At 47.9% G+C, this 15,546-nt stretch overlaps 1 protein-coding gene and 1 long non-coding RNA gene across 5 annotated transcripts in view; one reads left to right on the top strand and one right to left on the bottom strand.

Annotated features, from left to right (window-relative positions):
• The window catches only part of KAZN (kazrin, periplakin interacting protein), a 210,541-nt gene extending 202,694 nt beyond the window's left edge, over nt 1–7,847 (bottom strand). Inside the window, exon 1 of the mRNA XM_064396880.1 lies at nt 7,269–7,847. Within this exon, the coding sequence (XP_064252950.1) occupies nt 7,269–7,383 (115 nt within the window). The 5' untranslated portion in view covers nt 7,384–7,847. The remainder of the gene's footprint in view (nt 1–7,268) is intronic.
• Nucleotides 7,848–8,316: 469 nt separating this feature from the next.
• On the top strand, nt 8,317–14,945 carry LOC135284994 (uncharacterized). Of its 4 annotated transcripts, XR_010350035.1 has the most exons (5): nt 8,317–9,332; nt 9,577–9,720; nt 12,264–12,413; nt 12,922–13,074; nt 13,733–14,945. It is a non-coding gene; the product is annotated as an uncharacterized LOC135284994 (long non-coding RNA). The 4 variants fall into 4 exon arrangements; XR_010350036.1 differs by lacking the exon at nt 12,922–13,074; XR_010350037.1 differs by lacking the exon at nt 13,733–14,945 and having other exon boundaries at nt 8,317–8,619; nt 12,922–12,953.
• Nucleotides 14,946–15,546: the final 601 nt, after the last annotated feature.

Below are 15,546 nucleotides of genomic sequence, written 5' to 3'. Positions count from 1 at the left end.
GGGCTCCCACATGAAGGAAGGAATGATGCAGCTGGCTCCATGTTCTTGAAAACTAATTTATTCTTTTATTATACTATATTATATTAAAGAATACTGTACTAAAGAATACAGAAAGGATACTTACTGAATGCTAAAAAGATAATCATGAAAACTTGTGACTCTGGATTTCCAGAGTTCTGACACAGCTTGGCCCTGGTTGGCCAAAGAGTGAAAACAACTCACAGCAGAATGCAATGAAACAATCACCTGTGGGTGAACAATCTCCAAACACATTCCACATGAGCACAACACAGGAGAAGCAAATGAGATAAGAATTGTTTTCCTTTTTCTCTGAGGCTTCTCAGCTTCCCAGGAGGAGAATCCTGGGCAAAGGGATTTTTCAGAGAATGTGACAGTGACAAGCTGCCTGGCATGGAGAGGGGGCACAACATGGGGCACCTCAGCTCCCAAAAGCTGCTGCAGGTTTGATCAGACCCCACAAGTCCAGGGTGGAACTCTGGGGCATGAAGCACCAGATCCACCAAGGAAATGGGGATTCAGCTCCCATCCAAGGCCATCTTTTACCATCTCTTTTATACCCACATTCCTCACATCCTCTTTTTTTGAAAATACTGGGTTTTTTCTCCCCTCTTCCAAGCAGGTACAATCCATCACCCTCAGGACACCAGCTATGTTTGGCCATCAGAAAAACCTCCCTGCTGTAAGAGATCCCTGCCCTGTGTTCTCAGCCAGGCTCTGCAGCTCCCAGGAGCTTTTTCCAGCCTGAAGTAAACCAAAGCAGGAAATCTCTCAGAGATAACAAACTTCCAACCAACGTGGCCTCCATGGTTCTCTCAAGCACTTCATGTAGTTATATATTTATATATTTATAGAGTATTAGCAAGTCCTTGTCTGTGATGCCTTTGTCCTTCAGGGCCCAGTGAAGCTCCCCAAGCAAACAACAACAGCAAAATGTTTGTGTGATTGAAAGGAGAACATTGTACAGACAGCAAGTGGACTCCATCCACTCTTTCCCTCCTGGGAGCACAGTCCTACCTAATGAAGTGAACAAAGGGAGATAAATCTCACTTATTTTTATCCCTAATAACAGCACATTCCACTGGGTGGAAAGGAAAAATATTCCTGATCTTCCCGTTTCATTTCTGTGGCCCCCAAATCTATTCAGCTCAGGCAGGAGCACATCACCTGTCAAGGAGAATTTTTACTCACTGCTTTTCTGGGAAGAGGTAAATGATGTTTCCTCCTAGTGCTGGAGCTGGCCCTGGAGACAATCAGATTATCCTGTTCTCCTCCAAAACACAAAACTCCAGGGGCTTCTCAAGCAGTTTGTTTGTGATACATTTCTTGTCATGTCAGAAAAACAGGCTTGGTTTTGACAAAAATGACACGTTTTTCTGCTCCAGCACACGCAGGGTGGTTCAGCCTGGCAGCAACAGCACAGAAAGTTGGCAGGGATTTTATTCTACACTTTCTCAGGCACCACAGTGGTGGGCACAGATTTATGTGGTTGCTTTCGAGCTGCTGAAGCCTGACAACACCAGCATGTAAAACCCAGACCACAGCTCCACTCAGGGAACAGAAAACATCAAGAGCAGACAGATTTAGTAAAAGGAAAATCCCCAGCCACGAAGTCTGACAAAACAAACTAACTGTCAATTTTGTAATGCTGAAGTCAGTGATTTTCCCTTCCAGGTGTCTGCAGCACAGCAGCCTTGGGTGCCTGCACTGTAGTGACAGGACAAGAGGAAATGGGTTCAAACTGAAAAGGGGATATTTAGGTTAAAAATATGGAGGAAATTCCTTCCTGTGGAGTGTGGGGAGGCCCTGGCTCAGGGTGCCCAGAGCAGCTGTGGCTGCCCCATCCCTGGGAGTGTCCCAGGCCAGGTTGGACAGGGCTTGGATCAGCCTGGGACAGTGGAAGGTGTCCCTGCCATGGCAGGGGTGAGGAGAGATGGGTTTAAGGTCCCTCCAACCCAAACCATTCCATGATTCTATGACTGATTGCCATGAGTCAGTGATGCCTCACCTTAGCAGGCCAGTGGTTCCCCACCCAGGAGGGCCAGACTCTTTGGGATCACCAAATTAATCTCACCTCACCCTCCTGACACCTGCTCCAGTTTCTTATTTTCCCAAAACTAGCTAATCTAACCTGAGGCACAGTAATTAAACCAGGCTGCTGCAGCGAGGCTTGCAAACATCTCTGGCATCCACACACCCCCTCCTCTCCTGGGAGAGCAAATGAAACAGCTTGTTACCATGAAAGATTTATCACTGACTAATGCACGTAGGAAACCCGATGCTCCAAGTGCCAGAGAAAACATTCCCAGCCCTGATTCCTTGTGGCCCCAACCAACTGATCCAAGCAAGTTTGCTGCTGCTGTCCAGGGGAGGCAAGGAGAGCTGTCACTGAGGGTTTGCCCTGGGAGCTGGAGCCTGAGCTCACAAAGTGCTGTAATTCAGGAAACCCAGCAGCAGAAATGAATCCATCCCTGAAGTGTCCCAGGCCAGGTGGGATGGGGCTTGGAGCAGCCTGGGAGAGAGCAAGGTGGAGAACAAGATGGGTTTGAAGTCCCTCCCAGCCCAAACCCGGGGTTCTGTGCCACCCCCTCAGTGCCTGGCAGGCACTGCTGAACTCAGCTTTCGGGAGGAGGTGAAACTGCATCACCTCTGCTCTGCCTCAGCTCCAGGTGAATGGTTTGAAACCAGCTCCTGTTTGGTTGCTGTTTAATTAAATAATGGAAAAATGCACAAGGGACTAAAGGGCACAAAATAAGAGAGCACAGATGGCAAAAGTTCATCTAAGCCTCAGTTTAGAGGGCCAGAGGTTTCCTTCTACATCTTACCAGGGGCTGAAATTTTCCCATTAATCACTTTTTTCACATCTAAAACCCTTCAGATCTGAACTGCTTCAAGGAACCCAGCTCCTGAGCAAACTTTCACCCAAGTCAGGGGGTACAGAGCAGGTCTTTTCAAAACACTATTTTGTTTGTTTAAAACCGTATTCAAGCACCAGATGAAGGAATTCTATGTTGCACATTGCATGCTTTGTTTGCAAAACAAAATCTTTGTAAAAGATGCCAGGCCAGATGAGATTCCAGGGATTTCATGCTGCATGACAAATATTTTGCTTAGGTAATGCCACATCAATCTCACCTCACATTCCCCTTGAGAGGAACTGGATCAAGAGCTAGAAACAGATCTAGGGGGGGAGAGTTAAAAGCTTTGAGCCACATGACATGAATTTCCATAGAAGAACTCCTAAGAATTTTTTATCATGTCCTTAATTTTCTGCTGGGAGGGGGTAGCCAAACCAAACTCACATCCATTTGGGGAGCAGCCACTAGAGGGGAATACAGAATGCATGTAATGGATAATATATATGTAATGGAAATATAATATGGAAGAGATTCACTGCAAAATCCTAAGTTCTGGATGATTTTCAAATTGCTTTCTTGTTCATTCTGGTCACATTTTGAATCAAGTTCCTTATTTCATAACCAATGGAAAATTAACTGGCAAGATATAAAGAAAAAAATATTGGGAGCCCAACAAATCTGAGAGCCAAGGAATTGATGGAAAATGGAAATTAATCAAGTGGAGCAGTGAGTCAGAGAATAATGCATGGCTGTAAATCCAGAAAACTGCAATACACCAAACAAATTGCTTGGAATTTGCCCATGTATAAAATAAATGGTTTCTCTACTAAGCCAAATTCCTCCAGAGAACATTCAGCTCTCCTGGAGATCAGGTCTCACTCCATATATTCAATATTTCATGAGAGATCAGATGGGAAATACTCTTCAAATTCTTAGTAACCCTTGTTTTAAAGTTTGGTAGTGACAATCATAAAGACTTTTTGTTTGTTTGTTTTATTTTCTTTCTGAAATGAACAACTGGAGTCTTTCATTTGGGTATTAGGAAAATATATAGCATGAATCTGTGCCAGATTAGAATTTGTGCTTCAAGCAAGAAAGACCCCCCAGCACTGCCTGGCAGGCAGGAATTTCTTCTGAGATCAGGAGAGTTAGGATGGGGCAATAAAGCCAGCCTCTTTTCCAGTTACTCCTGTTGGAAATCACCAGCCCTGTAGCTAGGCTGGAAAAGGCAAAACACCACTCACCCTGCATGGCTTGCCAAGGAAAACAGAAATCTTATTCCCTGAGTGATCCCAGGCAGGAATTACAGCCCCCTTTGGGAATTGCTCTCCCTCTAAAGGTGACCATGTCCCCAGTGGCACTGACAGATCTTTCAGGCATCAGCCCAATTTAATTCCTGCAACAGCAAGGATTTTCTGCCTTGGGAGATGTGGGAAACAGAATTATAACATCTGTATTGTCTCACCCTTCACATGAGCCTGAAAATGGATGAAAAAATTTTAAAACACCTCCTAATTGTCCATCTCTAGGTCAAAAAAACCCCTTGATCTGCCAGGGAAATGGGAGTTTTGTCTGGGAACTCTCCAAGCAGGGAGCTCAGCCAGCTGCAGCCTTCCCATCCCCACTGTTCCCTGCACTCAGGGCAAATAAACACCCAGGGGATCACCAAAAACACATTCCAGCAAACAAGTTATGGAGCTGTAGTGAACTGGTGAGGAAAGGGGCATCAGGATAAAATGGGAAGGGAGAAAAATAACTTTCCAAAGAGCATCCATCCCATGTGCTGTGCCAGCAAATGCTGCTGCAGAGGTAAATCCAGAGCGAGGACCTGTGCAAAGGGCAAGGCAGCTCTGGAGCAGGCTGGCAGCACCCTCAGACTGGTTCTGTGGCTGCAGAAATCCCCACAAGCTGTGCATGAATAACCAGCCAATTGTGCAGGATCAGCTGCTCAAAACCCCCAACTTTCCAAGTGTTTTATCAATGAGGACAAGGTGCAGCTGGCAAGGGGAAAGTGACTTCCAAACATGCAGTATTTGGGTTTCAGAGGCAGCTGCTGAGGAGCAGCACAGGGAGAAGGGGATGTGTCTGCAGGGGAGCATCACACCCCCTGCTTTCTCCATCCAGAGCAGGTAATGCTCCACACAACCTGAAGCACATTTTGCAAGCAGAGCCCAGCTCCTCTCACATGTACTTTGGAGGAGAAGTGTCCTTACACCACAGGCAGAAGCTATAAAAGCCACGAGATCCTTGCAGGTGGTAGATCAAAGAGTGCTGTCAAGCCTGTGATCTATCTCGGGCTCGGCAATTCTCCAGGCACAAAATCTGACATTTAATTAAGGCCAGCACCTTCATCATTCAAGCACATCCCAGGGTTATTAAGGAGCCCAAATGCCACCAATGACAATGATGTGGTACTGGGTATCCACAGATCTTTCCTGTGAGATTTGGACTGTTTGGGTCAGAACTTGGCTCCTCAGAGATGGTTGATGAGGGGCAGGATCAGGTTTTATGGTTTCTAAGGGCATTGGCACAGCCCTGCTCAACACTGAGACCTTGTCTGTCCCAAATGTCAGTGACACAGGACACAAGTAAGGACCCAGAGCTGGGTGTCCCCAACCTGTGTCTGCTCCCAGAGCCCCAGGGCATCCTTCCTGCCCACACTGCAAGGCCCATGGACACAGACACATCCCCAGGCTGCAGCTGAAGTTCTGCTCTCAGGAGTGCTCAGTGTGTGTGGTCATTGCCATAAGGATAGAAAACTCACAGGACACACAGGATCTGCTGAAATCCCTTTGGGTGTCACTGACACCCCTGGCAGCCATCCTTACATTGCACCTCACCTCCTACCTGAGGGATCAGCTGGAAAATCCTCCCAAGGTGATCCACCAGAAGAAAATCTTCTGGCTGACTGACTAAGGTGGGATTTGGAAACCCAGGTTTCCTTTTGGGGCATTTCCCTCTAAGAAAGGGAAACGAAACCAAACCAAACTGAACCTACCACCTGTGTTTTCCCACCTTGCTGGCCTTGCTAATTTGGGAAACAAACTGCTCACCCAGAATCAGAGCTTTCTCCTACATCTCTTCTTTGGGTAGGACCTGACATGTTGGATCCACAGCCTTTGGGCTGATCCCAGGACATGGAATAGGAAAGTTTAACACCAAACCCTCTTAAAGATCTGCCTGACATATTCTTGGAGGCAGCAGCATGAACTCAAACTTGATTAACTGGGTAGCAGTCAGCTAATTAGTCACCTAATGAGTCATCCTGCCTGCTCTACCTGTGAACATTCAAGAGGCAAAGCCCCACAGAGACCTGCAGGAAACTAATACATAGTATTTTTAATGTCACTACAAAAGTAAAAACATACAATCCAAACATTGTTAGTTACAGAACTGGCTACTAGAAGAGAGAAAACAGAAGGAGAAAGGATGGGACATTTTGCAGGACAGATTTGCCACAATACCTGTACTATGAGAAAAACAGTAATGAGAAAGTACCAGTAGATCTGAGAAAAACAAGCTCTAAAAATTCAGAGCAAGTGCTGTTATGGCATCACTGCAGAAGCCCAGGTTTAGCCACGGCCCTAAGTAAACAAACACATCCTTCCTCAGAGCTACCTGTCAGCAGGGATAGGAAAAGAGGGGTAAATCTTGTAAAATCCCTTACCTAATCCCTTAAACCTGGGGAACCAGGTATGAAGGAGGATGTGTGTGCACAGCTCTGGGGCACCTCATGGGCTGGTGCTTCAGAGCACCTGGGAGGAGCAAGAGGCAAACATGGAAAATTTGGGGTTAGTCGTGTCACACACCACCTACTTAACAGCCAAAGGGCAGAGATAAGAAATAACCAGGCCCATCTGCAGAGTTAGAAATGCAGGAAAACACCTGGGAAAAGGAACAGAGCTTCTGGTGCTACAGGAACACAAACAGCCAGGGAAAGCCATGGGAAAAAACCCACTTTGTCCTTCACAGAGCTGAGTACCAAAGCAGATATTCACATGCTGCAGCAATTGCCCTCCAAAGCAGCAAATCAGCCTCCACTTAGAATGCCATTGTTTTGAAATGCAAAAATCACCACACATGTTTTGCTCACACCCAAACAGAAACTTCCACCACCAGAGAAGGAGCAGCTTGCTCCAGCCCACCTTAACCCAAACCCACAGGGCCACCCCACCACTGCTCCTGGCTGTAAATAATTGGGCACAAAGCTTCTGAGTGGTCCCAGGGGCAGTCGAGGCCAGTCTGCAAATGCAAAAGGGGTCACCCCAATCCCCCCTTTGGAAAACACCAGATTTTAGGGAAGAACTTGGGAAGCAGAGCGGGAGAGGGACAGCAAGGACATCACAAAGCAGGAGGTGGGATGACATGTAGGTCTGTCTGTTCCCCTCTTACCTGCTTCCATGAGCTGGCACTGCTGCCCAAACACCTGGGAGAAGGTGACAGAGCCTGCAGCAGGGCTGGAGGTGGCCGGGGGCGAGTCCATGGCTTCCCTGCAGGTGTTGGTCATGGAGCAGAGCCCCGAGCTCCCGGAGCTGCTGTCCCCCAGGGATGCTCGGCAAACAGGAGACACCCAGGGAGGGATGGGGGTGCCTCTTGCCGAGGTGCCAGCCTGTCCTTTCCAGCAGCACGCGTTTTCAGTGGAGTTTCAGCAGTGTTTCCATTGAGAAAACCGAAGGTCTGCGCCTCTCCCGGGAGGCTCTGGTGGCTTCAGGCACAAATCAGCGCCAGGCACCGAGGACTGGCTCCTTCTGCCATGGTCACAGCAGAGGGCTGAGGCTCTTTTCTCCTCCCGAGACGTCCAAGCCCAGCCCTACCTTGTCCGTGGGCTCGCACCCATCTCGGGGAGCACGGGGATTGATTCTGGGGGGGATGCGGCGGCTCCGTCCTTGCAGCCCTCCCTCTGCCAGGGCACCGGAGCCCCGGGAATGCTCCTCGGTAGAGCCCGGGCACCTCAGCAGCTCAGGGGAGGCTTCCAGGGGAGGATTTCAGAGGAGGATTCCGGGGGAGGATTCCGGGGGGCAGCCGCGGGTGGCACCGGCCGGGCTCGGGGGCTCTCGGCATCACCCCCGCCGCTCGTCCCTTCCCTCCAGCCCGCTCCCCGCTCCCCCCAGCCTCGCCGGCGAGGGGGAGGAGACTGGATTCCCGTTCAATAACATCCTCTGCCCTGCTGCAGTGCTGCCCGGCCCTCCTCCCTCCGCTCCCGGAGCGCTCCTGGGGGCGCTGGGCGCTGCTAACCCGGGCAGGGAGCAGCGAGCCGGCTGCCTTAACCCCTTCCCGCCTGCCTTAACCCTCTCCGGCTGCCTTAACCCCTTCCTGGGCTGCCTTAACCCTCTCCTGCCCGCCTGAACCCCTTCTGACTGCCTTAACCCCTTCCCGGCTGCCTTAACCCCCTCCTGCCCGCATTAACCCCCTCCTGCCCGCCGGGATGCTCCAGGGACCGGGGGAAAGGCGAGCGCTGGCAGCCAGACCTGCCCGCGGTGCCCGTGGCTCTGCATCCCTCGGGGATGGAATTCCTTCGGTGTAAAGCAGCAGCCAGGGCTGTTTCCAGGGAAAGGGGGCCAAGAGTTAACTGCCAGCAAAGTCTGACAGCGCTGATTCATCTTTATTTGAAAAGCTGCCTCTGCCAATGCAAAGGATGCTGACTCCGGGAGCTCTGCACGAATCCGCCGCCCGTGAGTCATCGGAGCTTTTTTTGGGAAGTCTGCTGGGAAGAAACGTGTTGGGAAAACACGCGGTGACCCAGGTGGGAATGAGAAACTGTCAGATTGCAGCAGCAGAAAGGCCAGGGCGGAGAATGAGAGGTACCTGCAGGTACAAGCAGTCCCGGGGGACTCAGGGCTGACCGCAGCCTCTTCCTGCAGCCCACGGAGGCAGAGAGGGGCCGGGAACACCTGGAAAATTCCCAGCAGCAGGAATTGAAGGCACGTCTCATGGTCTGTGCTGCTGCAGCAGCTCCTGGGGCAGCACAGGGCGAGCCCCGAGCCGGGAGCTGTCCACAAAATCCAGCCGGGTCGGCGTGTTGTGTTTACTCCCTCAGATATTACATCGATTTAAGGAACAAATATTTGACAGTGAGGGGGGAGAAGCCCTGCACAGGCTGCCCAGAGAAGCTGTGGTGCCCCATCCCTGTAAACATTCAAGGTCAGGCTGGATGGGGCTCTGAGCAATCTGTGAGCTTGGAGATGTCCCTGCTCATGGCAGGAGGTTGGACTAGATGCCCTTTAAAGCATCCTTTAGCTTGTCTAGGATTCTATGATTTATATGATTTTAGGCTCAGATTATCTTTGGCAGAATCCAAACAAACAGACCGGAGACTACTTTGCATGTTTATTTCACAAAAGACACAGGAACAATTTCTTCCCTCTCACAAACAAGAGATTCAACCTGACCTCCCTGCCTGCCATGTGGAGGAAAGCAAATATTGGGCCATTTGGTCCATATATCTTCAACATTCAGGTATTTATTCCTGTGGCTCTTTCCTTCCTCCCTAACTGTGCCTGTTGCTCTCTCTGACCATGTCACATGAAATCCTCCCAGAGCTGTTTGGTAACTTCTCTGCAGAATCCACTGCAGAGCTGCATCCAGCTCCGAGACAGTGAAGCATAATTTAAAAAAAAAAAAAAAAAAAAAAAAAAAAAAAAGAGAGAGAGAGAAATTATGCAAGAGACTACCTGCAAATCCTTTTTCTCTATTTCCTTAGCAAAACTTCTCCAACTTCAAGACTTCAGGGGTTTTGGTGCTGCAGATGAACTCACAGATGTATTTTTCCTTCTCCCCAATTCCACTGTGCATTGGGAGAGTGCACGGGAGGTTCCAAACCACCAAAACAACCCAATAACCTCAGGTAACCTGTCTGCTGTGACTTTGTCACTGGAGGGAGGGGCACTCTGGGGATAAGGAGTAAAGTGGGAGCTGCTAAAGGCTGTTTGCTGTTGGATTTGCAGAGGGTTTTGGGAGGCTCTCCTCGGGTTCCCAGCTCCCCGTGGGCTCCATGTCCAGCCCAGCACAGTTTCACAGCACAAGAGGCCACGCTCCATTTCACAGCACTGCTCACAGCCTCCTGCCACTGCATCCACCCAGCCACAGCCCCAAAACCAGAAAGCAGGAAAAGCCCTCTTGTTTGGGAGGTGTGTCCTGCTCAGCATCGCCACCTCCTCTGCAATGACCCTGGAGCAGAGCAGAGGAGCTCAGCAGTGCCCTCCCTTCCTCTGGACACACTCCAAGGGATGCTCAGTTCAGCTCAGCACATTTTGTTCCTAAGAAATGACATTTTCCACCTCACTGCAGCTCACCTGGATTTCCCTCACAGCTGACACCTGTGCTGCTGTGCTGAGTCCCACACATCTTCCAGTGCCAGATCTCCTCCTCTGGCCTTCTGTGCTTGCCACAACACCTGGGATCTCTTTAACATCTATGAGGTTCCTTGAGGTGCCCCCAGTTCTGCTGGTGCCATTGTGAACTCCATCAGCTGACCCTGCACAGAAAATAACTGCTAACAGGATAACAGAACACATGAGCTGACTCAAAGCTTCTCTTTCTAGGTGAAAAGGAAATAAATAAATGAGTGTTAGGAATAATGAGAATAATGTGCCCCTTGTTGAGATGCTGGAGCTGAGTTTAGAGGAGCTGTGTTTGCACACAGTGAATGAAATCTGTGGACTCACTGCCCTGGAAGTGTGGGAGGAAGGTGAAAGGAGAAGGAAATTAACCCCTGCCCCTCACTGAGTGGGGGCTTTTACTGCAAAAGGCTCCACTGCTGGAGCCAGGTTTGCTCATGAGCAGATTTATCCATGTCAGGAAAATTAATCCACAGCCATCAGAGGTTTAGTCCAAAAAGGAGACAGAGGAGTCCTTTTACTTTATTCCAATAAAGGGAGAGGCCATGGGGCATTCCCCTGGGGTTCTCCAATTTTTGGAGAACGCAGCCTCCTTTTTATCCCAATTTCCCACATTTTCCTTCTCACTTTCCCCATTGGCTGAGGTACTTGAGAGGTACAGATTTCCCAAAATGCCTGATACCAAAGATTCCCCTCTAATTTATAACCCTCATTTTAATTTTTAATTCTTATGGAATTTAGGGTTTTCCCCATTGTTTCTTTCATCTTTCAATATCCAATTTCATTTATCAGCAAACCTACATTTTATTTGTAAAAGGAAATATCTTTTCCCATGCATCAATCAGTGGAATCCTTCTCATTGTTTTTTTATCTCCCAGTGCTGGTTTTATCTACCAGCAGACCCACAGCTGGTTTGTAAAGACAAATCCCTCATTCCTCTCACCCAGATGCAGCAACACAAGCACTTTAAAAACTCCACGGCTGAATTTCCATCAGCCAAGTGCCAGGAAAAGTCCATCTAATGCACCTTTATCGACCCTTGCCCTGGAATGACTGCTGAGAGATCTCCCCAGGACATTTCATGAGGCTGGAGCTGTTAATTTGCTCCCACTGATGAGCAGAGGCCCCAAAATGCAAGGGGGGCTCTGTGAACCTCCAGCCCGTGCTGGCAGCAGCTCAGGGACAGGTCACAGCAGGACAGGAGAGCCCTGGAAAACGCAGCTCAGTGGAGATCTGCTGCTGTTCCACATCCAATTATCCCACTGAACAGACAACAGCGTGCCACAGGAAAATGCATGAAAGGGAGAGAAGGAGCTCAGCTAAACTCGTTACATCACCAGGACAGAACTTTCATTGCTGTGGCACTTCACAGCTCCAGAAATACCCTGTGTGAGAAATGGGGTTATTCACAACAGTGCTCTGTGTAGGGTTTGGGAATGGGGGAGGGCTCGGGAAAGAGCATTCAGAAATTATCCTTAATGAGATGTCATCAGCTACGAATGGTAGCAGGTGAGAGCTCATTTCTTGTGTCAGAAATCAGCATTTCACTGGTGCAAGGCAGAGACTCTGGGAGGAAAAATGGCAGCTAAGGATGTTTGCATTTTCTCCCAGCACAGCACTGTCACGAGGAGGGCTGGTGGAATCACTGGCTGGATGCATGGGGATGTGTGGATGTGATTATTCCTCCTCAGACCACACCACTGACATCAGCTCTGGAAGGTTTCTGCAATTCTGATGCCTGTGTCATGCAAGGCAAATGGAGTTTTGTAGAACTCACTTTGAAGAAAAGCACTTAAGGTTTGGCATCAGAGGCAGCAATTAAACACATTTCTGCCTTCCTTCAGATTGCATCTCCAGCAGCTCTTGGCTGAAAGTCAATTTTGTTTGGTTGAGTTTTATTCTTTCTGAAAAAAAAGTTTGAAAGGCACAGAAGAAAATTATGTAAGTGGTGCAGAAAGAAAATGCCCTTAAGGACTTAGGGAATATTTTGGGTAGTTTGTCAAAAGTAAGTCTTTAGTATGGATTAATTAATATATAAATATCCTTGTAGAAAAGAAATACCAACTCTGAAAGGACTCTGTCAGTTGGTGCTGGGCCCAAAGAGAAGCTGAAGCCAGATACAGAATCTGCCAGGACAGAGTACTACAGGATTTCCCTTGAAGGTCAAATTAAGAAACATTCCTGAATCAATACACCCCAGGTAAGCCTGAATGACTGCACGTGGTAGAGGAACCCAAGAAAGAAGTTCAGGGGGTCTGTCAGTTAAACAGACCAGCTGCAGGAAAATTCAATATATAGAGAGTAAATACATTGTGCAGATGGCAAGATGTGAATTTTATAATGAGCACTATGTTTTGTAGTACAGATTTTCTGATGCAATGCCCTCCACACACAGTCTATTCCCCAGAGCTTCAGCTGGAGGAGTGCAGAGGCCCAGAGAAGCTGACTTTGGGCAAGGAGATGAGCCTGGAGTTAATAATACCCCCCTCAGCTCTTCACACAGCCCCTGACACTGGCACACAAGGACAAAAAGATTAACAGGAAACCAGCCCTGCAAAGTGCTGCTGAAGCCAAGGTGACCCAAAACTTAGCAGAGCAGCACTAAAGGGGGTGGCCCTATCTGCACTAGCATCTCATATCTAACACAATACATCCAGAGCTGCTCTCAAACAATAATACATCCAAACCTCTTCCCTTCTTCTTCCAAGGCAGCTGCAAAGCCTGATATGAACCAAATGTAGCCCAGCATGAAACTGTCCCCGAGCCCAGCAGGTGTCAGTGCCCCTCCTCTTCCTCCCTGGGGAATGAGTGATGCTTGTCTGTGAGCAGCAGGGCAGAACTTGCTCCGCTGTCACTTCCAGGTGAGCTCATCCCTGCACCTCAGGAAATCCTGTGAAAAACGCCAATCACTTGTTTTTAACATTGTAAAAGTTTAATAGTAATAAAATGGTTATAAAATAGCAATATAATTAGAGTAATAAAAATTTGGACAATTGGGATTAGGACAATATGAGCCAATAAAAACAAAGAGTTAGGGACAGTCCAGGTACCTCTTTGTGGGCAAAATAAGGGCAAAAGAGGACCCACATTAAGAGAGGGTTAACCCTTAAAAGCAACAGCCTGTCGCATATCCATACACCTCATCCATGATGCATAAATTCCATTCAAACACAGGATTCTGTCTGGTCAGTGTCAATTTCTTCCTCTGAATCCTGATGGCATCTTCAGGACTGAGCGAGATGGGAAGAAGTTAGTTTGTTCTGATAATGAAGCAATAAATTCTTTTTCTGTGAAAGATTTGGGTGTCCTGTGGCTGCTATCTGGTGTGAGTACCTCATTCCTTTCTTTAAAAAATATCCCACATACATAGTTTCTATTTTAACATTATATTATAACCTAAAATTATATTTACCACACTAGTTAAGAAAATGAATACAGCATAACTTTCTAACATAACACATCTAATATTCACTTTAATATTTGTGAAAAGCCAATCATAAAATACGCATTTTTTCACAGTCCCTTGCACCAGGAGACTCAGCACTATTTCTGTCAGTGCCCACGGGGCTGGAGCATCCCTGGTGTGTCACAGCTCTGCAGCAGCTCCTGAGCAGTGACCTTGGCTGGGTGTGAGCCAGGGCAAGCTCAAAGGCTGCACTGCTCACAGCCCAGGAGAATGTTACTCGGCAGTGCTGGATGTGCAGCTCTGTTTGTGCCTCAGATGAGCTCGGACAGGATGGATGTCACCATCACGTTTTCTGAAAAAACCCTTTACCCAGGATTCTTCACCTGGGAAGCTGAGAGGCCTCAGGGAAAAAGGAAAATGATATTATCTGATTTGCTTCTCCTGTGTTTTTCTGCTTTGGAATGTGGTTGGAGATTGTTTACCCACAGGTGATTGTTTCATTGGATTCATGTGAATTGTTTTGACTTAATGACCAATCAGGGACAAGCTGTGTTGGAACTCTGGAGAGGGAGTAATGAGATTCATTATCATTCTTTGTAGCCTTCTGTCTCTATCTTTTCTGTATTCTTTAGTATAGTTTTAGTATAGCATAATATAATATAATATAATATAATATAATATAATATAATATAATATAATATAATATAATATAATATAATATAATATAATATAATTAATATAATATAATATAATATGTCTTCTAAGAACATGGAGTCAGATTCATGAATTCCTCCTTCGTCCTGGGGACCCAGCAAATACCAGAGATGGACCCGTGTCCTCTGTGTCCCCTCCTGAGCACACACAGCTCTCTGTGTCCCACATGGAAGAGCATTTACAACCAGCACTGGCACCAGGGACTGAAGCACCCCTGGCTTTGCTAACTGGGACTTTGGGAGGGGATCCAGCCACCAGCAGTGTCGTGTCCTCTGCATCCTCCTGCCAGCACCACACACAGAGCTGAACAGCCTCCAGGCAGCAGCTTCAGGATGAGAAAGTGATCCTCCTTATCTGCCTTTGGATGTAGCCTTCTCCCAAAAAAGCCACAGCTCTTATGAAAAGGAGTAATTAGTGCTGCTTCATGTGACAGCACAGACAGAAGACTGGAGGCATGCAGCTATTTAAAGAATATTTCTCAAGGTTCTCATGCAGGGACAGAATGACAGTTCAGCACAATCAGATCCCTTCAAACTCACCTGAAACTGGGTGGCATTTCCTGAAAGCCAAACAGGCTGTGACACTGCCAGAGGAGCCTGGCTGCCTGTCAGGCTGCTGCAGGCGACAGTGACAGCAGTGGCTTTTCTCTAAGACCAGATTTATAATGCATAAGGAACCTTCAGATCTTCTGGGGTGAAAGAGCCATTTTTAGCCTGTGTGAAATTAATATTAATACATATAATTCAACTGTTCCCTAACCTATTTATTACACCTACTGCTGTTTTTAAGGATGGGATGCATGGGGTTAATGCACCTATGATGACGGCAGCTTGCCTTCCTCAGTGATTCTCTTACAGGGTTTTCAACTGAAGGAGGGTCCACTTAGAGTAGATTTAAAGAAGGTTTTTACAATGAGGGTGGTGAGGCCCTGGCACAGGGTGCCCAAAACTGTGGCTGCCCCATCCCTGGCAGTGTCCAGGACCAGGTTGGATGGGGCTTGGAGCACCCTGGGATAGTGGAAGGTGTCCCTGCCCATGGCAGGGGAGAATGGGATGAGCTTCAAGGTCCCTCCAGCCCAAAGCACTTTGGGATTCTATGGAAAGAGCCAAACGGCTCTGAAGAAAGCATAAAATGTCTCAGTGTGCTGTGATGGCACACAATTGATGAAGCAGGGACCACTCCCAGGAGGAAACAGCCCTCCCACTGCACACCC

The sequence above is a fragment of the Passer domesticus genome, chromosome 22, assembly GCF_036417665.1.
Source record: "Passer domesticus isolate bPasDom1 chromosome 22, bPasDom1.hap1, whole genome shotgun sequence".
NCBI lineage: Eukaryota > Metazoa > Chordata > Aves > Passeriformes > Passeridae > Passer > Passer domesticus.
Note: the sequence above shows the minus strand (reverse complement) of the source record. Positions and strands in the feature narration are given on the sequence as shown.